Raw genomic sequence first — 24,317 nt, 5'->3', positions numbered from 1 at the left:
ACCATCCCTTGATCTTCCTCCCCCCCCACCGATTAGCCCCCGCAGATCCGCACCTGGTATAGGCGTTTCCCCTTCTTTCCATAGGAGGTGATGAGCCACGCACACCTACATCCTCCTCTCACTAGCAGCCTTGCCCCTCCCCCCCTCACATAGCCACTAGCTCATCTGTCCTTACCGCCCGTCACACTTTCCCGAGATAGGTGCAGCTGTTACCATAGGAATTTTTTCGCAGTGGTCCGTGGTCCTTCCTGAGCGTTGCGGAGCGCAAAGAGTTGTCACTACCTCTGGAGGTGGGGATCTTCGTGGTACGCAAGTCAAGGAGGTGAAGAGCCAGGTGGCAGACCACATCTCCCAGTGGATGGGAGAAGGAGGACTAGCACCCTTCTCCCAGCAGTGGCTTGGTTGCATGATGGATATTAATTGGTGGGCTAGGTCCGAGCTCCCACATTTGAGCATTATCTTTCGAGTGCCTCCGCAGTGGAGAGCTCCAATGGATGTGATCGAGTGGCCCTTGGCACAGGCTACCCATTTCTACCAGTGTATAGAGTCACGACTCTCAGCCTGATTGATAGATGCCCTGGTGGTACCACCTAGAGCATGTATCACCCCATGGTCCGCTCGAGAGCCACCATGGGGTATTGGAGTTCGTTGTCGAGGCTTGCGGCAAAGCGTATTTGCATGCCCCATAGATCTTCCTCTTCATCAGCAGCTTCCACACCAAACAATTGCCTATTCGGTCAGTCATAGGTTTCCCTATGAGCTTACATCTTGCATCCTGGAATGTGAATAGTCTCCACTACGGTGGGGCACGTGGTTCTAGGAAGTTGATTGTTCGGCAGGAGTTGCAACTGGCCCTTGTTGGATGGATCGACATCCTACTTCTGTAGGAGGACAAGCTCACCCCCACCCAGGCCCATTGGGTAGGGAAGGTACTCCTAGGCAGTTCAGACACTTATTGGGAGTACGCCATCAATGCCCGTGGTAGAAGTGGAGGTGTATGCATCTCTATTGGCTCGAGCCTTACCGCCTATGTATATGATCATGGGGCGATTGTGGTAGGCAGGGTTCTATGGATCAAGTTAGATATTGGGGGTGCTTGCCTCGGAGTCCTCAATGTCTATGTCCCTACGGAGGTTAGGACATGCAACAGGTTCCGAGTGGAGATTGCAGCAGGACTCTTAGAGGTGGACTCTTGGATTGTTGGAGACTGCTGATGAGGAGGAGGAACTATGAGGCATGCAAGTACGCTTTGCCACCGGTCTGGACGGTGAGCTTGAGTCCCCCATGGTGGCCCTCGGTCGGACCATAGGGGTGATAGATGCTCAAGGTGGTACTATCAATGCATCTATCAGCCAAGCTGAGAGTCGTGACTCTATACACTAGTAGAATTGGGCCCCCTCTGCCAAGGGCCACTCGATCACATCCTTTGGAGCTCTCCACTGTGGAGGGGCTCGAAAGATAATGCTGAAGTGTGGGACCTTGGTGCTAGCCCACTAGTTAATGTCCATCATGCAACCAGGCCACTGTTGTGCAAACAGTGCTAGTCCTTCTTCTCCCATCCACTGGGAGATGTGGTCCGCCACTTGACTTTTCAACTCCTCCTCTACCTGTGTAGTCGTCCACTCCCCTGAGTGAGAGGATTGAAGAAAAAAGGCATAGTTTGGTCCATCCGATGGTGCTAGTAGATGGACCTTGCCCCTCCTTGACTTAAGAACCACGAAGATCCCCACCTCTAGCGGCAGTGGGAACTCTCTACGCTTCGCAACTCTGAAGTAGGACCATGGGCCATTGCGGAAGAACTCCTATGGCAGCAGCTGTGCCTGTCTCAGGAAAGTGTGATGGGCAGCATACTTTGATACCATGTTAAAATAAGTGATGGTGTAAAGAGGCAATAGGGTTTGCGGGGAGTAACATAGAGTGTGTACGGCAAACACTGAGAGAGAAGAGAAACTCAAAAACACAAGAACACGGTGATGATGCATTGAATCATGCATTGTCCTGTTTGAATGAGGCGGTAACTGCATTGTCCTGTTTGAATGAGGCGGTAACTGCATTGTCCTGTTTGAACGAGGCGGTAACTGCATTGTCCTGTTTGAATGAGGCGGTAACAGTTGTGGGGAATTTGCACAATGAAGGAAACGAAATGCAGTCCTCTAGGTAGTGGGCTATCAAAGTAATCATTGGAAGGTGAAAGACACTTGTCGAGGGAGCAAAGCGTAGTCCATTGATGCCGTCAAAGATGTGGAAGATGATCTTCAGCTATCGAGGGAGCGAACCACAATCCTCTGATGCCAAGGAGTGACTTGGACAAAAAAACGCAAATCCCAGAGTGTCCGAGTTGTCAAACGCAAGGAGAGTAGCCCAAATGTTGATGCTAGGTGCATAATGATGACTTCAGATGATGGAGAATGAGCTAGGCTGGAAAAACGTAGGTCTTAGCAGCCTCTGACAGACAAGTGATGCCAGGTGATGGAGGAAAAACCAAGGTGTAAAAACGAATGTCCTACCAACCCTTGTGATAGTTGAGTGATGAAGGCTAGCCTGCAAAAACGCAGGTCTTAGCAGCCTCTAATAGACGAGTGACATTAGGTGATGGGGGAGAGGCTAGGCTACAAAAACGCAGGTCCTAGTAGTAGCCCTTGTGATAGTTGAGTGATGAAATTATAGATGCTCGGTGATATGGACTGCCGCTAGAGGCTAGGATGCCGACGCCAAGCTGGAGATGATGATGCCATGCAAGGAGGCCTTAAGACTCGAAAACGCAGGTGAAGGTAGAGCCTAAAGAAGAAGGATGCTGACGCCAAGTGGCAGATGCTCCAAATGCAAGGCTTGATGTTGGAATAGGGCACCTGAAGCGGAAGAGGAACGGTGAAGGCAGCCACGAGCTAGGAAGCAAAATGTCCTCCTAAAGGGTGTGAGGGCAGTGGAAGGGATTGGTGAGAGAAGGGAAGGGTGTTTGATGATGGAGAAAGAGGGGTGAAGAATAATTGAAGAGAGTGGTGGTAGGAGTGAAGAATAAATGAAGTGACTACATATTTATAGGCATAAGCTCTCTAGGGTGGCATGCCACTGTGTGGGTGCCCATTGAAAAAGTGGCCAAAATGTGGACACCAGCCCTTGTTGGGGTTGTCAATGCAAAACCCTAAATGAAATGTGTGAACTGAAGAAGTGGTTTCTTAACACCCCCTCTCAGGCGCAAAAAGAGATGAAAGAGAAGTGAAGAGAGATATGACGAAGAAGAAGAGGTTCTCAGAGATCCAAAATTTTCACTTGAAGGGTAACCGGTAGTAAGGAACAACAGACGGGATGAACTTTAGAACTTGACTCCAACTTGGGAGAGAAGCCACTAGCTCCATAACTCCATGTTGGAAGGAATTCGAAGGTCTCGTCACCAAGTCATGGCTAAACCTCCAAGGCCCCGATCTAGGCAGTCTCTGAAGATCTTGGATATCAATAAAGAAATGATTGCTCGAAGACAACCATCCCCAAAGAGTAAATGGAGGGTGACAAACTTCAGGATGAGTAAGTGCCCCTCTAGAGGGTGGAGATGTAGGGCCCCCCTCTGAAGCTGAAGAAGTAGAAGCCCTCTTTAAGGGCAAAGAGAGTACATCCCCCTTTGAAGCCCCCTCTACGAGAGAGGGAATCTAAAAACTCATGGATCACAGACTCCGAATCATCTGATGACGAAGAAAGTGCCGCCGGTTGTATTGAAGAAGGTATTTTGGGTATCGAAGATATCGAAGAACTCCCAGAGGTGGCCTCTTGAACTTGAATAGTCGAGGATGGAGAAAAGGGAGGCTCAGACTAAGCCAAGGGTGGAGAACAGTCATGGTCTCTCAATGGAGCGGATCGTGGAGCCGAAGAAATAGAAGGGATCAAACAATTTCTCTCTCTCAAAGGAGCAAGTTGCCAAAGGGACAATATCTAGCAATCACTATCTTTTGGGGGAGTAGATTGAAGAACTGCAGGTTTTCGATGTGGCATTTCGGAAATCCTAGAAGTAGAAGCAACCTCCATAGTGCATTGCTACGGTTGCGAGGAGGCCGTGGTAGTAGTCGATCCTCCTATGGCTCGAATGGGCTTAGTGCCCATTAGATGTGTCTTATTGCCTTGAGAACAAAAAATTTGAAAGCCAGTGCGAAGAGAACTCTGTGGCCTAGAAGGGAGAGGTGGCGCAATGAGTGCTTGAGGGTAGATGCATATACTTTGGTGGGGTAGGGAGCAAAGGTCCATGTCGGCAAAGCATTGATGGGGGTTTTGGTGATGTCAGAAGAGGAGCATGCAGTGGTCTATCCATCTGCATGGGGAGAAGTTATAGCACTGGAGTGCCAACCTATAGAAGGGTGGGTGGGTGTGAGAGGAAGAGAAAGGTATCTTTGTCTCCTAGTGATGTAGTAGAAATGAAGGGAAAAATTAGTAGATGATGCCGAACCCACAACCCGTCTTTCCCTTCTTTGATGTACGGGGTCTTTAGCTCTCTGAGCTCTTGCGCTTTGATACCATGACAAAAATAATAGGTGTGCTCTGATACCATGTCAAAATAACATGTATGCTCTGATAGCATGTCAAAATAAGTGACAATGCAGAGAGACCATAGGGTTTGTGGGAAGCAACACAAAGTGTGTACGGCAAATACTGAGAGAGAAGACAAACTAAAAAACACAACCGTACAAACATTGAGAGAGAAGAGAAACTTAGAAACACAAGAAGAACACGGTGGTGATGCAATGAATCATGCTATGAGAAGAAAAGCTAATACGACGGAATTGAAGCTAAGAAGATAACTGCACTGTCTTGTTTGAATGAGGCGGTAGCACTTGTGGAGAATCTGCATAGTGAAGGGAGCGAAACATAGTCCTTCGAGTAGTAGGCTATCGAAGTAATCATTGGAAGGTGAAAGACAATTGTTAGGGAGTGGACTCTAGTCGTCTAATGCCATCGAAGATGTGGAAGATGATCACCAGCTAATCGAGGGAGCGAACCACAATTCTCTGATGCCGGGGAGTTACCTATGCAGCAAAACTCAAATCCGAGAGTGTTGGAGCAGTCAAATGCAGGGAGAGCAGCCCAAATGTTGATGCTAGGTGGACAATGATGACACTAGATGATGGAGGATGAGCCAAGCTGCAAAAACGCAGGTCTTAGCAGCCTCTATGTGACAGACAAGTGATGCATGGTGATGGAGGAGAAGCCAGGTTGGAAAAATGTAGGTCCAAGCAGCCCATGTGATAGATGAGTGATGAAATCGCTAATGCTCGTTGATGTAGACTGCCGCCAAAGACTAGGATGCTGATGTCAAGCTGGAGATGATGATGCTAGGCAAGGAGAAGGCCTCTAGACTGAAAATGCAGGTGAAGGTGGAGCTTGAAGGAGAAGGATGCTGGCACTAAGTTGATGATCATGATGCTAGATGGTAGATGCTCCAAGCACAAGGCGTGATGCTAGAAGAGGGTGCTTGAAGTAAAAGAGGAGTGGTGAAGGCAGCAATGAGCCACAAATTGGAATCTCCTCTTGAAGGGGTGTGAGGGTAGTGAAAGGGCTGGTGAGAGAAGGGAAGGGAGGGGTGAAGAATGATTGAAGAGAGTGGTGGTAGAAGTTAAGAATGAATGAAGTGACTGCCTATTTATAGGCATAAGCTATCTAGGGTGGCACACCATTGTGTGGGTGCCCACTAAAAAAATGGCCAAAATGTGAACACTAGCCTTTTTGGGGCTGTGAGTGCGAAATCCTAAATGAAGTGTGTGAACTGAAGAAGTGGTTTCTCAACAAAGCCATCTTACCTTGCCCACTCTTGTTTGGAGGAAATAGACGATCACCCCCACAAAGAATAGGAAGATATAAGGAGGTGAAGGGCAGCTCTATTTGCTTGGGCACCCACATAGTGCTCCTCTTTGTAATGGTGGGGAGAACTTGGCTGATTGATTTTCTTTTTTCCCATTGCGCTTTAAGTAGCTCATTGAGTGTTGATTTACCCCCCTTGTTAGAGATTGTGATAGATCTTGAAGCAATATTCTTGTCCTTCCAAGGATAGGCAAGATTTCCTTTACTGATGTTGGAATTAGGAAGGCTAAGGTGAATGCCTTGCATGTCAAAGTCAATATTACACTTAGGTGCACACTTGAAGGTTCATCCAAGTATGATCTCATTCCCACCATCTTCTCTATTTGGAAGCACATATAATATCAATGGGAAGCTGTCAATTTCAACTATCATTAAGATTTTACACTTCCCTCCACCTATGCCTTGTACGTCAAAGTCAATATTACACTCAGGTGCACACTTGAAGACCAAGCCTCGGTCTACAATCCTGAAGATCTTCCTGCAATAGGACCTTCCAGGTCTGCCCTCTCAGTGTGGGGCCGCAAACAGCTAGCTTGCCCAGAAGGGCTATACTTTGATACTCCAGGTCTATGATCCCAAGCCCTCCCTTTGACCGATGTCGTATTATGGTCGCCCATGCAACCTTGGCCCTGGAGTCCCTGGAGCCGTCTGACCTAGACCAAAGGAAGTTCCGCACTAGGCGTGGCGAAGCTGCACTACGGAGGATGAGGAGAAGCACCAACACGAGGTGATGCACCAGGCTGTCGCTAGGAGGACTTGGTTAACCACCAAGACTTTTGGCCGGCTAGTGAGAGGCGAGTCGTGCTCCAGTAGGTCAGCTTTCTCTAAATAGAATCGAGGATTGGAAGAAACTGTTGGGCGGGAGAGATGCCGAGTCCCACTTGGTACCCTAGGTATCGGATGGTTTGCTCTCTGCTCACCAATCTAAATCCCAGGTGGGTGCCCCACTCCGTGCTAGAGTCCGGGTCTGTGAGGAAACCAACAGACATTTGCCAGTTGATTTTCGCTCCCGCTGTAGAATAGAACACCTCAAGAGTCAGCCTCACTCTCTCTAGGATCAACTCATCGTCCTCTATGTAGAGTGCTATATCATCTGCATACTTTGAGTCTAGTAACTCACTCTCCTCTCTCACAAGAAGTCGAAGGCCCTGTAATCCGCTCACACGTGACCTGAGGAAGTGAGACATTGTCTTTGCAAAAGAGTAGGAACAAATACGAGGCCAACCCTGCCGGGTCGATCTCTCTAGTCGAAACTCCTCCCCTTGCCTACCAACTATGAGGACCGTGCTGGTGGCCGATCTATAAAGTGCGGAGACCTCGCGAATCCAAGCTTGAGGGAAACCCAACCTCACCATGGTACCCTCTAGGAAATCCTAGTCCACCCTGTCATTAGCTTTCTCAAAGTCCAAGAGTAGTACGTGAGCCCACTCTGTTGCCTCAAAGAAGGTGAATACATTGTCTAGGATGCTCCTATCTTGGACAAAGCCTGTTTGTGTATTGTGGATGATGTCTGGGAGCATGAGGCGTAGTCACTTACCAATCATCTTTGCCAGTGCCTTATAGGCCACTAACAATAAGGTGATCGGTCTCCACTGAGAAAGCTCCAACTGGTCTCCGCCTTTGGGGAGAAGACTAATAAGGCCTGCCGAAAGGCTCCTTGGCATTTGTCCTGAAGCGAAGATCTCTTGGAAGGCAATTAGTAGGGGGTCCTTCACCACTTTTCAATAGATAGTGAAGAAGGCCTTAGAGAGGCCATTCTCTCCCGGGCATTTCTGCCCGTCTTGTGTATGGAAAACCTCCTCTAGTTTCTTCTCTATGAAGGGAGCTAGGAGGGAGCGTCCCATCTCCTCTGTAACGAGGGACAGGATGTGATGCCAGACCTGCTGCCTGCATCGCTGTCCTCTAGTTGAGGCTGTCTCCTGTTGGAAAAGGCGTCTGTAGTAGTCGGTGGCAATCTCCATCACCTCGTTTGGGCTGGAATGAGTGCTCCCATATTGATCTTGAAGGTTGCGTATCTGCTCTCCTAAGGTGCGAGGTTGGTGCGATTGGAAAAACTCTTTGCACATCGTGTTCCCCTTCCGTGCCCAAAAAGCTGCTGAGGTGCGAAAAGAGAACTCTAAGCGCGTGTCCTCTAGGCCAGCAATGGTTGCTCGCGCACGCACCTCCTGTGCGTGGAGGGTGGGATCCCTTGGTGCTTCCTGTAAAAATCTCTGCGTAGCGGCAAGGTCTCGTCGGAGGGCTGTCTTCTCCTCCCAACTCTATTGCCTGGCCTGTATGGCTGCCTCTTGGGAGATTCTGATCGATTCGGCCAGGACCTCTGCAACCTCCTCTGTGATCCGGTCCCTTTTTCGCCATTCCCTGGTCGAAATCTATTCTATTTGTCTCGTCACCTCGTCCCTCCTATAGATCGAGCTAGGGATCTGATAGGATCTTGTGTCTAGGGTAGATGCTGGGGGATCTATTGTTAGGAGAACTGGGCAATGATCGGCGGACAACATGGTACCCGCCAACTGCCCAATCTGGCCTCCTCGAGAGCCTCCTTACTCTCCCACATATAACCTGTCCAACCACTCTAGTAGGACTCCACCTAGCCGCTTGTATCTCCAAGAGAAGTTCAACGATCTCTCTCTCCTGTGGAAGGCAGGGTCTCTCCAGGCATTGCGTGCTCCTACTGCCAGTAGAAGGACCTCCCATGCCTCTTGCTCCTCCCTAACCATGCCCTAGTAGTTTCTACGTCTGCCCTGCTGGTCCTCCAAAGCCTCCAGGTTGTTGAAGTCTTCTCCAATGATCTAGGAGTCCACCTCTAGGAGTCCCTCCGCGATCTCCACCCAAAACCTACTGCGTGTCCTAACCTCCGTATGGGCATAGACATCGAGGGCACGAGTCCCCAATATTCAATCTACCACTATCGTCTCGTAGTCTCATATATAGGCAGTGAGACTCGAGCCAAGAGAGGTGCATATGCCTCCACTCCTGCCGTGGGCACCAATGGTGTGCTCCTAGCATAGTTGCCTCCATATGTGGTATGGAATAATGCGTAGGGTACCATCCATACGGTACTGTACGGTACAAATTAGTATGATTTTGTACGTTAAAATAGGCCTACTTGGGCCATCTAGCCTGCACATCCTCATTCCATGTTTCTTGTGCCCTTGCGCCCCCATGTTCTGCGTTTCGTGTACTATTGCGCTTTTTGGGTGGGTGGGAAGCCTTGGATACCTCACCCCACCCCCTTTTCCAAATTCCAGCTATGCAAAAGGTGCTTCTCTTTGGATTTCTTCCACCTTGTAGCCCTCTCTTTGGATTCCTTCTCTCTTTGACTGTTTGAACTTTGAACTTTGAACTTTGACGCTTCTCTCATCTACAAAAGGTGCTCCTCTCCTCCAAGGCTCCATGCTTCCACACCAATTCACCAAGCACTTACAAGTTACCATTCTCATCTTTCTCTCTTGGATCTTGATTCTTGAATGGACTTGTGATTTGTCATTCTCGAATCTCACCTCCCATCCCCTCTTTTCGGCACCCTATTGAAGCATTTGCCATTCTCAAATCTCATCTCCCATCCCCTCTATCCCGCACCCTATCAAAGCATTTGCCATTCTCATCTCCCATTCCCTCTCTCTCACTCTTGCTCTTTCAACTTTACCCCAACCCTCGGGCCTCTCGAGTCCCTGTCCCTTTCAACTTTCAAGACTCAAGTTTCAAGAGTCGAGACTCAAGCATCTCTCTCTTTTTTTTTCCGTAATGAATGTTATATTTATAAAGTAATAAATGACAAAAGAGTTACAAAAGTCATGGCAAAGACGCAGAGAAAATTGCCATATGCCAGGGAAGTATGTCCTCCCGAGGGAGTAAGTTAGAGTGCCGAATGAGATCTATCTGTCAATGCAAGAGACCTTTAAGCCTAGCAATATATCCTTGAACATTAGAGGCTGAATCAAAAAGAAAAGCATTCCGAATGGTCCAATTGTGCCAACAGCCCCAATATCTGAGAAAGTGAAACAAGATCTTCATATGCGACTGTGCCGGTGTGGGATATTTCGACCGCTCAAAAACCCAATCAAAAGGGCTTAGCGAGAAACCAACCACTGCTCACCAAACCGTTGACAAGAGTGACCAGATTTTCTTAGCGAGAGGGCAAGAAATAAATCGATGACGGGCCGATTCCACACTGGTGGTGCAAAAGAAACAATTGCCTTTGGAGATTCGACGCCTTAAAAGGGCTGAAGCATCTCTCTCTCTCTCTCTCTCTCTCTCTCTCTCTCTCTCGGGCCTCTTTATTCGTCATCGGCACCATGACTTGTGAGAAGCACGAGGCCTTCAATTTGCATGCAATCCATGTGGAGAGGGACACAAAGAAGTCCAACTCCCACCATTGGACATACAAGTGTTTCGGGAAGCGCTATACAAGTGGTGCAACTCGGCTTCTCCAACATCTTTCCAAGACGGGGGGCCAAGTTGCTCCATGCAAGGAGATTCCTCAAAACATTGCGGAGGAGATTCTCGCCAAGATGAGAGGGGGATCCACAAGAGGAGGAAGTGGCTTATCGGCACCAACTCCTATGCCTACTAACAAGAAAGCATCCAATGTGGGCGTATCTTCAACCGATTCCTAAAGGAAGTGGCTTATCGGCACCAATTCCTATGCCTACTAACAAGAAAGGCAACGATTTGCGGACATTGAAATTGCACACATGATGATTGAGTGCAATCTTGCATTCAATGTCCTAAAGCAAGAGCAATGGAAGAAGATGGTAAAAGCTATTGCCAATGTGGGTCCATGTGAAGGATGGACCGGTGTCATATACAACGACATGAGAACGAGAAATAATGATTAAGAGAAGGAGAGGATTGATAGAGCCCTTGATCCTATTCGGGCCACATGGATAAAATATGGTTGCTCCATTCTCATAGATGGATGGAGTGATCATAAGAAACAGGGCATCATCAACATACTCGTCTCATGTCCACTCGGCACTTACTTTTTGCGGGCCGTAGATACTGGCAAGAGGGGGAGAAAAACGACGGGCGCATTTATCTACCGCCACATTCGATAAGCTATCATTGAGGTTTACATTGTAATTTGCATTTTAAATTTGTCTCACTTTCTTTCATTATGATAATATGATTATTCATAATTGAAATTTGATTTATACATGACTTGTAATTTGTAAATTATGGTTGTAGGTGGGCCCCTCAAATGTGGTGCAAGTTGTCACCAACAATGCATCGAATTGTCGGCGCATGGGCCCATTTGCTTGAGGCCGAGTTTCCTACGATTGTGTGGACTCCATATGCAAGTCATTATTTGGACTTGCTTATGGAGAACATTAGAAAGCTCAAGTGGGTGAAGAGGGTGGTTCGCAAAGCTACATCAATTGTCACATTCTTCACGGTAAAGGTAAAGGTGCTTGCGATGTATCGTGAGCACAGCACATTGGAATTGAAGAAGCCTTCTTTAACTCGCTTTGCTTACATGTGGTTATTGCTGGAGCGCCTTTATGAGGTGTAGTCCGCCTTACGCCAAACAGTGGTATCCACTCTATGGAATGAGTGGGATAAGCATGAGACAGAGGAGGCTAAAGCCATGCAGCGCTTGTGCCTTAATGAGCAGTTTTGGCAAAAAGTTCGTGCCATTGTCATTATCGTGACTCCTTTTTATAGGGTGTTACGTATGAGTGATTGTGAGGGGTCCACCATGGGCCTTCTCGTTCACTTCTTTAGAGTAGCATTGGCGGAGGCACATGTTTTAGAGATAGTAGAGAGGAGATGGGCATGGATGCATAAGCCCATCCATGGTTTTGCCGCATTGGTACATCCGGCCTACAAGTAACCGGCGGTCATAGATGATACAGAGTTCCATCCAAACCAGCTTGCGTATTTGACTCGTGTGGTTCTTGTTGATGACCACAATGTAGTGCTAGATGAGCTAGGATGCTATGCAGATTAGAGAGGGCATGTGGCTTTTGGTTCTCCCACTTGTTGGAGGAGAGAGTCACTTGTGAAGCCTTTATTTTGGTGGCAAAATTTTGGATATGCATTGGAGACCCTTCAGCCCTTAGCCATGAGGGTCCTTGCCCAAGATTGCTTTTCGGGTGCATGTGAGAGAAACTAGAGTGCCTATTCTCTCATTATTCACACAAAGATTTGCAATCGGCTTAGCACACGATAGTTACAGCGGTTAGTCTATTGCTGCACTAACTTACGCATGATGAGGGCTATGATACGCATGGGTAGTCCGAAGCAAGTAAAGTTTAAACACTTAACCATAATAGTTAAAATTCATTGTTTTAACTTTTAACCTTTGAACTTTGAAGTTTAAACTTTATACTTTACAATTTAGACTTTAGCGTTTACAATGATCAATCGTACTTGCATCACTGCATTGTATAGGTGAATGTTGATACATTTAAGTTGGCGGGCGACACTCTTGCAAGTATACATAAGGAGGTGGATGAAGAAGAGGAGATGATTTTTGCAGAGCTCTATAGAGAGCTTATAGAAACAGATACTTGTGATACTCGCAATCAGTGTGCTCGTGGGAGAGGAGTTCGAGTAGGTGGTAGTAGGGGCATGGTCATTCGACGCCCTCCATCATCAAGGAGGGGTGGTTTGAGTGGCTTGCAGACATATGTAAGATGGGGCTTTAGTAGCTCACATCTTGTGCCTCATGATGACATCCCTCGCTTGCCTACACAACCGCCACCTAGGGAGCCATCATTTGATGATGATGGTAACCTCATCAGTGAGGATGAGTATGAGAGTGTCTCATCATCGGATGCTGAGGAGTCATCTTTAGACTTTCTTGATGAGCACTCAGATGGTTTTGATGATGATGATGATAGTGACGCCTTATCATAGATTCATCATTCATATGATATAGGTCTCTCTTTTTTTTTGTATGAGATATACTAGACTGTAGTTGTATCGCATGTTTTGCATAGCCCATGCGACCGTGATGATCACACTCATGTATTCATCTTATTCTGTAATGAAATAGCTATTTCCACTTTGAGCATGTATTCTATGATCGATCATTAAATGATTTATGGTTTTTGTTATTTAAAAATCATCTTAATTTTTTGGGATACTAATATCGTACCATACCTTATAAAATCATAAGGTACCAATTAGTACTGTATTTTATCGTACCGTACTGTATCGTTCCTTTCGTACCTGACAACTATGGCTCCTAGTAAGTATGCGAGCTACCCGGGAGTACCTTCCCTACCTGCTAGGCCTAGGTGGGAGTGAGTTTGTGCTCGTGTAGAAGTAAGATGTCGATCGGTCCAGCAAGGGTAGGCTACAGCTCCTGTGGAACAATGAACTTCTTGGAACCATGTGCCCCACTATAGTGGAGGCTATTCACATTCCAAGATGCAATGTGTAAGCTCATGGGGAAACTTGCGACTCACCGAAAAGGCATCTGTTCGGTGTGGAGGCTGTTGATGAAGAGGAAAATCTGTGGGGCATGCAAGTACGCTTTGCCGCAGGTCTGGACAACGAACTCCTATCCCCCATGGTGGTCCTTGGCCGGACCATAGGGGTGATAGATGCTCCAGGTGGTATTATCAATGCATCTATTAGCCATGCTGAGAGTCGTGACTCTGTGCATTGGTAGAAACTGGCCGCTTGTGCTAGGGGCCACTCAATCACATCCTTTGGAGCTCTCCGCTGTGGAGGGGCTCGGAAGATAATGCTCAAGTGTGGGACCTCGGCACCAGCCCACCAGTTAATAACCAGGCCACTACTTTGCAAACAATGCTAGTCCTTCTCCCATCCACTGGGAGATGTGATTCGCCACCTGACTCTTCAACTCCTCGTCTATCTGTGTCGACGTCCATTCCCCTGAGTGAGAGGACTGAAGAAAAAAAGCGTAGTTTGGTCCATCTGGTGGTGCTAGTAGATGGACCTTGCGCCTTCTTGACTTGCGAACCACGAAGATCCCCACCTCTAGAGGTAGTGGGAACTCTCCGCGCTCCACAACTCTTTGGTGGACCATGGGCCACTGCGGAAGAACTCCTATGGCAACAGATGTGCCTGTCTCAGGAAAGTGGGACGGGCAGCAAGGGCAAATGAGCTAGTGGCTGTGTGGGAGGGGGAAAACTGTTGGTGTGAGGAGGATGGAGTGTGTGGCTTGTTACCTCCTGTGGGAGGAGGGGGGGTAGGTCTGGGGGAGATCACATGAACCAGGTGCGGATCAAGGGGGGTGCTTGGCAGGGGAGGTAGTGGGGGGGGAAGAGGATCGAGTGGAGGTGGGATGGTTGGAGGTACGTGGCAGGTGGGCTGGTGGCCCTGGAAAGGGGGGGCTGTGGACTAGGGTCAGTGGGGGAAGCCTGGGAGGTTGGTGTGGGGACTGTGGGATCTCATGTGAGGTAGTCTGTGGTGCGGATGGTGGCTGTGGGGAATTGCGGTCCCTGTGGGTTGGGGGGGGCTACAGAGTGCTTTGCCGAGGGGGCGTTGCTCACCCTCCTGCTCCTGCTGTTGAGTCTGTGTGTGCTGCTTAAAGGAGTGGCCTCTTGCCTCAATCTCCAGGAATTTTGGTATACTCTTTGTGTCTTTCATGGCCACTCGTATCTTTGGGACTCCTCAACTGGCACTGCATTTGCGAAGGAGGTAGGAAGAACTGTGCCAAAGAGCCGTCCAAAGTCCTCCACTAACTGGTGGTACTCTACCACCATTCTGGGGAATAGTAAGGTGACTGGGTGTCTGAGAAATCTGTTGTGGAGCGCAAATGTCTCCACTGTGAAGCCGCTATACCAAGGAACCAGGTAGATGACCCCCTTCCTAGAGGCATAGGGCGAGCTCTCCGCTAACTCACGAGCTGCATCCGCAGAGGTGAGTTGAACCACAAAGATCCCTCGGCCCATGAGGATTGCCTCCATGATCTGCGCTGTGCCAATGCTTAGCGTGGAGTGGAGCCAATCCCGCAAGTGGCCCTCGATGGGGACTGCATCCACGATCTGCACTGTGCCAATGCGCAACGTGGAGTGGAGCCAATCCCGCAGTTGGGCCCTCGATGGGTAGTGTTCTACGACCTGACCAAAGATCGCTGTTTCTTTCAACTCCAGCCCTGTGGGCTGGATGACTAAGAGTTGTTCCTCTCAGAGAGGATGATGCGCGAGGTGTTTGACTGGGGGGCATTGGCAAAATGCGTCGGCTTCTGACCGGAGGTTTCCATTGCGCGTCCCTATTGGGAACCTGCCTATCATGTTGTTGTGCTACTGGGCGGGGGGGGGGGGGGGGGGGGGGGGGCAGTGGGCGGGTAGGGGGGAAAAGGCGGAGTGCAGGCCAGCCCGGGCCGCTGGGTGATGGCAGGCCCAGGGTGGGCAGGGGCAGCTCGGGGCCAAGGCAGGTGGCGGACGCAGGGCGAGCAGGTACAGGATTGTACCCCCATCTTTGGTGACGGAGGAGACAGAGCACTCACTCCTTACACCCTTCACAAAGTAGAAGTTGTTTCATGCCTTCTAGTCACAAGATGGGCATGAAGTGCCCAAGAGGTGATGGGCTCTCTAAGGCCTCCATTTTTACCTTCTAATAGGAGATGGAGGATCCCATGTCCTGGGCCTTTTAGGAGATCTTTAGTTCTGGGCTGGAAGAACTCTTTGACATAGTGTTACCTTTCCGTTCCCAAGAGGCAGCTGAGATGTTGAAAGAGTACCTGGATGGAAACAGCAAAAGTTTGGAGTTTCAGGGAGTTTCGAGTAACTATAGGGATGAGAAAGATTAGAGATGGAAACAGTGAAATGGCAAAATGTGGAGTTTCTGGGTGTTTCCATTAACTATGCACACAGATCAGTTACACAGATTATTGTATTTGGATGTTTCACACACAGATCAACTATACAAAGAGATGCATTTGAGTTAGCTGAGAGTTGATATTTCATTGTGCATTGTCATTTAGCACTTCATTTTTGTCAAATGAGTGTGGGTAGGTGTTTCTTGTGCATTGAGTCTTTTTCATGGTATCATAGCACAAACCCATCTAATATTGTTTGTTGCAAAGAAGCAATCGAGCAAGATCTTGGTGTGATGGGTTGTGACACAAGAAAAGGTGTGAAGGCATAAAACAAGAAGAAAAGCCAGGGAATGTGTGTTCATGGACACTCAAAGGCAGCAGTTCAAGCACTGAAGGTCCAGCACTTACTATTAGGCATGTGATTCACACGTGTGGGTGTGTGTGTGTGTGTGTGTGTGTGCAAGCATTTGGCGACAAGTAAGGCAATAAGTGGGACACATGGGTGCAAGCAACTTGGCAACTGGTGATAGGATTTAATCCAGTGAGTTGCAGACATGTGGTGACAAGGTCTAAATTGTGGCAGTGTGATTTGGCAAAAAAATTTCAAAAAGTTTTGGACTACCATCAGTCCCTATCCCAGGTCAACCATTGCATAGTAGGCGGGGACCTCAACATGGTGGAGGCATTGAAGGATAGGAGAGGTAGATGCACAAAGATCACTAGAGCAGGAAAGCAGGCTTCATGGGAGGGATTCATATTCCAAGTCAGAGGACAGGATCCTTGGTTTTCAGCGGAGTTTTTATTAGTGCTCAAGTAGAAGGACCTCAAATGCTAAACTGACATTCACCACTTAGCTTAACCCGTTTGAGGAGTTTCCAGGAATCTAAGTGTGTCTGTGATAAAAGTTGTAAACTTTTTCCATTTAAGACTATCTTGTCTGTCATCGACAACCATAATGTAACTTTAAGAGAGCATGAAATGTTGCCAGGTTTCACCTGTTTCTTAGGTGCAGCTGTACATACTTTTTGAAAGAGTTCTACAGATTAAGAAGAGTCTATAGACAGTAGTATAGCAAGTGACCATGCAGGTTATAATTCACTTCATTCTCTTCAAAGCATACTCACAAATACCTATGCTTCATCACCAGGTACATACGCATCAAGGTGCAAAAGATTGTCTCATTTCCATGGGGCTAATGTCAGAGAACGTTGCATCCACTTATGGCATTTCACGTGAGGAGCAAGATGCCAGTGCAGTAAGATAAATCTTTCCTTCCAGACTTTCTCTCACTTTCATCAATGATCATAGAATCTCCCCATAGTGCGCTCTCAGGTTTAGTTCACTACACAGGCACTGTCTCATGTTAGAGGAGCATCAGCATCCTCTGATGGGAAGTTCACAGATGAGATTGTACCAATTGAAACTGAGGTAACTGATCTCTCTCTCTCTCTCTCTCTCTCTCTCTCTCTGTCTGTGACTCAGTCAGAGATAGCTGGCAGAATTTTGATGGATCCCATAGACTGAGAGGGAGATACTATATACTCTTCTTATTTTCATTTCTCATTTCAGATTATCATGTAGATCTAGACATAATTTTGTTGTTCTTCTTGGATGAGAGATGTTAATAGAACTTTCTTTCTTTCTTTCTTTCTCTCATGTGAAAAAGTTTGAATTAGTGAATTGAAATATTTACAAAGGGCTTTCTAGCTAACAAGCAAACTCAAAGACAGGTAGAAAACAACACATGGAGCCAAAAGGCTTAAACAAAACAGGGCTACAAGAATAGAGAAGGGGATTATGAAACAGGCACAATCAGGGTGGTGTGGACAATATCCATTCATGGAGCAGCCACCTCTCTGAGGATCACACTAGCCGAAATCATGGAACTAACTTGCCATAATAACAATCTGCCCTGGTATACATGATCACGGATGCCTGAGGCTGATTAAAAAGTAAATAGATTGCATGTACGCCAAATGTGCCAAACACCAGTTCAACATAGAAAATGAAAAAGACAAAGATGCTTCAGCTGTAAAGTTATCATGGATGGTGTCTTGCGGAAAGCCTGAGAAAAGATGATTGTATGCTAACGTGTCACTGAAGTCCATACTTGGAGAATGAAACCCTAGATCTGTCTAGCAGCTGGGTAGGAAACAAAGAGATAAACAAGAGTCTTATCACATGTAGTATTGAAGACACGTGTACTGCTGGAGATCTTGCAACCATGCAGTATATCCCCTATGGGGAGACTCCAATAAGAAGCCTGCATATAAAAACTTTCCCTTGTAAATAAGGAAGCTAAACCACCACAATTGGATGTAGACTAAACTTTTATTTGCTTTCTTAGTCACCCATCTCTTATCATCAACCATCTTAGGATAAACTTGATTGGTTGATCATTTTAGAAAATAACCTGGGCACACTCCAACCATGGGGACCAGGGCTGAAATGCAAGCAAATGGGAATGCCACTAAAGCCATTCATTCAAATTTTACCAAATGAGCTTACAACCCCGAGGAACCCAAAAGTATTGATGAATACGGCAGAAAGAATGAAACCAAGGCTGACCAGGAATGACAACATTTTGTATAGTCCTCAAGCCCAGTCATACCATCCCATTGAACTTATCACATTCCATGTGCTTATTAGGCCTGTGAAGAAACCTCAATGCAGCCAAAACCTCAACTTCCAATGAGTTAGCCTCCTTTCTAGAGTGAAGGGGATGCCAAGTAGTTAAGTGAAGGATCTCTTACCAAAATTAAGCATGAAAGAAGAAAAGGTTATGCCATTTTGACTATTGGAGGTAAATTCAAAATGCCACAAGGAGGCCTCGATTCTAATGTGACCATTTGAGATGTCAATTTCTTGACAAAAGCCATAGCAATGGCTACCCAAGGATGATGCTGTAGTTTATTGTTTATTTTTCACTTAGTTAGTAATAGCATTAGATTACAGCTATCTTGGGACTTAGGAAAATTCCTTGACTTTTTGGATGTAGCATTGTGGTCGAGAAAATTCCCTGACTTTTTAGATGTAGCATTGTGGTCTCATAGGCCGATTTCGCCTTTTGTGGACATTAATATAACTCTCTCTCTCTCTCTCTCTCTCTCTCTCTCTCTCTCTCTCTCTCTTCGTGAAGATAATTGAATTTAGTAGTAAATATATACATCAGACCATCAGTTAGCAAAGAAAAACAGACAAAAGTCTACCAAGACTTTAACACAGAAAAATCACACAAGAAGGACAACTGGAGTAGAGCAAACAATATCCAACCAGGGAGTAGCAATGTCAAGAAGAACCGGGTCAGTTGATACCATAGAAGAGGTCTGCCATAGCACTAAACCATGAACATGGGCCACATGACCATGGATGCCTGATACTAAATCAAAACTAAAGGCATTTCGCGTATGCCAAATATGCCACAAGGCTGTCCATCTAAGGAAATGGAAAAGGTAAGAATAATCTGAATGCAAAGAAGACATAGAGGACATCTTTCCATAATCCATGAACGAGCTGATATTAGGTGCTGAGTCGTCGAGGACCACAAAGGGAAACAAAACTCCAAATCTCTTGAGCAATAGGGCAAGAGACAAAGAGACAAAGCAATGTCTCGTCACATGTAGTGGAGAATACACAACGATCAATAGAGATCTTTTGGGCACACATCACATCCGGAGTTGAAAGACCCCCAATAAGCAGCCTCCACATGAACACTTTATCCTGATATGGAACCTTAGACTTCCAAAGCTGGATGAATCTTTCCTGCTACTTCTTTTTGCTATCCTGGATGCGCCATAATTTGTTAACCTTTGGAGTGACCCATCTCTTGGCCTCCACCATGTGATGATATATCTGGTTTGCTGACCTCTTCTTGAAATCATCAAGAAGCACAGACATCCAGTCACGCCATGGAGACAATGGCTGTAACTCAGGCAAAGGAGAGAACATCTGAAGCCTCTGCTATATGGACGACCAAATATCATGATGTCCATGAGTCATCCGAAAGTGCTGGCGAATACGCTAGAAAGAATAAAGATGGGGCTGCCCAGGAATGGCACCATCAAGGATTGTCTGCAAATCCAAATGAGCCATCCGATTAAACTTTTCTCGTTGCAAATCTTTATTAGGCCAATCCAACAACGTGGAGGTAGCTAGTACTTCTCCTTGTAGTGAATTCTCCTCCTTACGAAAATCAGGAGAGCATCAAATTGCAAAACGTAACATCTCTTGCCAAGATGCAATCAAATGAGAAAGGAGAAAAGACTGGGAGATCTTAATAGGCCTCGTGGAATTAAGGACATGCCACCAAGAAGCATGAATAACCGTGCTACCATGAGAGATGCCAATCCTTTCTATGAAAAATTTAGCAATATTTGACGAGGGATGACTCTATTCACATAGTGTCTGCAAAAGGGCTAGCCTCAAAGCAACCATATGCAAATTAACATCCAATAAAGTTGCATCCCCCATCCTTTTAGTTATCACATGCTGCTACGAAAGCCACACTTGTCATTCCCTTTCTTTTTTCACAACATGAGACCGATCGGTTGAACCAATTCCAGAAGGGACTTCTTAGTCCAAGGAAGCAATGGCAGAAAAAATGATATCATATTGATCATGATGCATTGAGCAACTTTAAGTCTCACCATGAAGAGACCAGCCTTGAGATTTCCAGTACATGAACGGATCATGAATCCGGAAGATATCCGATCCAACAAAGCACAAGGACATCCACACCAATAGGATAACCCAAGTGTTTGGTTATATTTCCTTTTGAAATCACTATTCATAGCCAGCCAAGCCCAAGGCCTGCAAATCATTCTCGGTATAAGAGAGCAGTATAGATTTCTGAGTATTAATATGAAGTCCTGATGCCATGGCAAAAAGATTTCACGCAACCATTGGCCAATTAACATTAGTGTGATTAGCCTTAAGGAACATAAAGGAATCATCTGCCAAAGATTGACCCACAAGTTGGGTACCACTAGGAAGAGACAAATCAACAATTTGGCCTCGATCAGCCAACTTATCCAACAATGAGAGCATTGGGTGAGTGACTAAAGCAAACAACAAAGGATTGAGAGGGTAGCCTTGCCAAAGAGACTGAGATAAGGCAATTTCATCCGTGATCCCTCCATTAAGTGCAATACGAGCCACAACACCCTGACTAATGGTATCAACAAGAGAAATCATGCAAGGACCAAATCCCATTGTGGGCATTAATTGCCACAAAAAAGACCAGCTAACATGATCAAATGCCTTCTCAATATCAAGCTAAAGCATAACAACCTGCTGGCCTAAAGCTTTGGCATAATCAATTCCAAGTTGAACATTCAAAATGTTGTACATTATATTCTGACCTTTAATGAAACCGTATTGACATGGATGAACGAGGTGCTGAAATACTTTTCTGCAATGTGTTGGCAATGATTTTAGAGAAGATTTTATATAAAGAAGAACTCGTAACAGAAATGGGTCTCCATTGTTTCAAAGAGGTTGGAGAGGGAACCTTGGGCAACAATCGAATGACAGCAATCTTCCAGTTTGAAGGCATCATACCAGAATTCCACACTTGCTGACATAGGCGAGTTAATGGGTCCTTAAGTTGCTCAACATGGGCTAAAAATAGCTCATTAGGAAGCCCATCCCAGCCAAGACTTTTCCTTTGAGACAAATGGGATACCACTTCTTCCACTTCATCCTCTGAAATATCAGCTTCCATTAAATCCACCCATTCTGGCTTAACTTGATTACTGACCAAATTGCAAATATATCGGCAAGCAAAGTGAACAACATCAGAAAGAATGTCTTGTGGATCCAACAATGATTTATAAAAGTCAACACACATCTGAATGATGGAAGCAAGATCAGTCACCATAACACCTTGCTCATCCATCAAACGTACAATATTTTCCCAAGCGTAATCTTGGTGTAGATAAGCAAAGAATTGATGTTATTGACAATTACTATCATGTAAAGCTTCGGCTCTAGCCAACAATTTGTATTTTGCATATTCCTCTTCTTGAAGAGATTGAACCCTGCATTTCAGCCATTCAATGCATGTGAGCAAGTCATTAGTGGAAGCCCCTCACTGACACAAAGACGAGTGGGTGCAACTCAGCTTGTAAAGAGGAAGCATGTTGAATACCATACTGTCGGGATAGCGCTCCTGCATTATCCCTAAAAACAGCCCATGCTTCCATCCCTCCAAATAGGACCCTTGAGCTAAAAGAAGCGATGAGTTGTTGAATACATTTTAAAAATTGATGTTGTTGTAGAAAAGATTGGTTAAAACGAAGAGGCAAAGAGGCAAGGAGAGCCTTACAGGCATGAACAGGTCTATGGGTCAATTCCAAGACCAAAGGATAGTGACTTGACAAAACATGTTGTCGCTCCACCCACATGTCAATGACTACAGAAAGAAAAGAATCTCTGTGAAAAATGTAGATCCTATCCACTCTGGCCTAGGTGTTTGGATATTGAAAAGAAGAAGAAGTAAATCCAGATTGTGATGGATACATCGAGGACCACATGTCCTGTTTCAAAGACATAGCTACCAAAGCATCCCAAGCCTGTCGCTTCGGACCATCCATGACCAAGTGCGGAGCAGTCACCCGATCCCCAGATACACATGCATTAAAATCATCCATAACAAAGCCTTGATGAGCCATGGCAAGGTAGTGCAAGTCATTCCAAAGCTGATGACGTTCCCGAGCAATAGAAGGAGCATACACGCCCACTAGCCACAAAACCTTGCCCTCATATAGAATTTCCAAAATCAAAAATCTGATGTAAGGGTCTTGAGAAACCAAAGATTGTTGCAGGGAAGATTTAACGGCCAACATAACACCAGATTTATGTGAAGCATGACCACTAAAAAAGACTATATAATCCTTATGTACATAAGAAGGTCCTGCCAAAGCGCACTGTTTATGCTCCATAGCACAAAAAACATCCCAATTTCTACCTAACACAACTTTCCACAACCAATATTGCTTACTGTCCGAAGAAATACCTTTCACATTCCACAAAGAAATTCTCATGATAAATCAAAATTGAGAAAACTACTGATCCACTACTTTTCCTTTTCCTTTGATATTAATAGCTTTAGCTGCCTAGAATCTCTCCATCTCACTTCCAATTACATCTACAAGATCTGCCTTCTGCAAACTAGCAATCGAAGCACAAGAAGGAAACTGTTGTTGCTGTGAACGGGAAACATCCCGAGGAGGCACAAGTCTCCTACACGCATCAAAGCGCAAAGAAAAATTAGAAGCCCTTTTATCATCCACACCAATTGCAGGGACACGTGAAGATTGAGGTTTCACATAAAACCCCCTACCTTTGCGTTGAAAGGTCTAAGTGATAGGGTGCACAAATGGGTGGGCAGGAGTCGAAACAAGAATCCTTTCTAGCATTACAACTATCCAGAGTGACCCAAGAATCATCCTGAGGAGACAAATTCCGACCAGTCTAAAGCGAAGCACGCTCAACACCAACTTGGGAAACATCCTTCTTTCCATCATCATGACCATACTGGACAAGCGGCACAGGATTAGCTTCTAGCTGGTGAAGCATTTGCTAAGGATGATGGTCTTGCATATTCATGTCAGGATCCATAGAGTGCTGCAATACCTCGGGATTTTTATCACATTCTGAAATGAAATGGCCCAATTGGCCACATCTAAAACAGTGTCCAGCAAAAGTACTCCATTTCAGCTCATAAACCAACGTTTGCAACCCTGGAACCTCAAAACGAATTTTGGTTAGGTGAGGTTTCCCAGTATCCCAAAGCATATAGGCCCTCTATTCAGGAAAATCAACCACCTCCACCCAAATTGGGCATGTCTGCCCAAGCACCTCTTGAAACTCAGCCATAGGTCTCCATGGGACCATATGTACTAGCTGCCCATCCATGAACAAAGGAATACATTGCATAATGTGAGCCCACACTTCCGAGGAACGAAAAAGAACCTCAAAAAACCCCCTCGGTCCATCATAAATCTCTTCAACTAGAGGGGCTTGCACTTGCCTTGAAGCATCATCTTGACACTGTTCAACACTGACATGGACTGCAGCCAAGCACGAATCCTAGTGATCAAGGGAGTTCTTCCCGTAAAATAAAAGATGGCTGCCCTCTCATGGAGAGCAACAATCTACTGTAAGACTAGGTCAGTTCCCATAACTGCAACCACAATATCCCCATCCGGTAAAGAGCTAGCTTTACCCTCATTGGCATGAACATAATCCAACATAAGATTATTAGCAGTGGCCAGCAAATAAACTAAAGAGCACCATCAGTTTGTGAGCATGAAGCATGAACATCTAGCTGAGGCAAATTTGGGGCACATAAAACTGGTTCCTCAATTGGCATCTTATGACGTTTACCCATCCATCAACTGCCCGGAGTCTTCAACCGATGAATCACCATCCGATTCTGCCAGATCTTTGTCATTCCCATGCCCTATATGCTGGTTGAGGAAGGCCATATCAATACCATTCGACACCTGCAGATTCGCCATAACAGAACTTGATGCTTATTACAAACTTCATTCTCAACCCTGACTGGCTGATTCAGATCTGAACCGAGACTGACTCCTTCTTCAGGCCCTGCGTGAATACTTTCTATGCAGGTCCACTATCTGCGAACGGTCAGTTCTGCACTCAAGCAGACTGTCGCCTATAGCAGGTTGTCAGTCCACAGGCCTTCTTGCTCTCTCTCTTTCTCACACACTCT

The 24,317-nt window shown here is 46.1% G+C and overlaps 1 protein-coding gene across 4 annotated transcripts in view; it reads left to right on the top strand.

The window, feature by feature from the left end:
- The window catches only part of LOC148040538 (3-ketoacyl-CoA thiolase 1, peroxisomal-like), a 215,272-nt gene that overhangs the window by 154,651 nt on the left and 36,304 nt on the right, over window positions 1–24,317 (top strand). For 3 of the 4 annotated variants that reach the window (XM_087700626.1, XM_087700645.1, XM_087700618.1), the window contains 2 exons: window positions 16,728–16,835; window positions 16,919–17,008. In XM_087700626.1, the coding sequence (XP_087556752.1) occupies window positions 16,728–16,835; window positions 16,919–17,008 (198 nt within the window). The remainder of the gene's footprint in view (window positions 1–16,727; window positions 16,836–16,918; window positions 17,009–24,317) is intronic. The other variant, XM_087700635.1, reaches the window with a different exon arrangement.

The sequence above is a fragment of the Lygodium microphyllum genome, chromosome 2 (assembly GCF_053477565.2).
Source record: "Lygodium microphyllum isolate KBCC chromosome 2, Lygodium_microphyllum_v1.1.10, whole genome shotgun sequence".
Taxonomy (NCBI): domain Eukaryota; kingdom Viridiplantae; phylum Streptophyta; class Polypodiopsida; order Schizaeales; family Lygodiaceae; genus Lygodium; species Lygodium microphyllum.
This window is presented reverse-complemented; position numbering and strand designations above follow the sequence as displayed.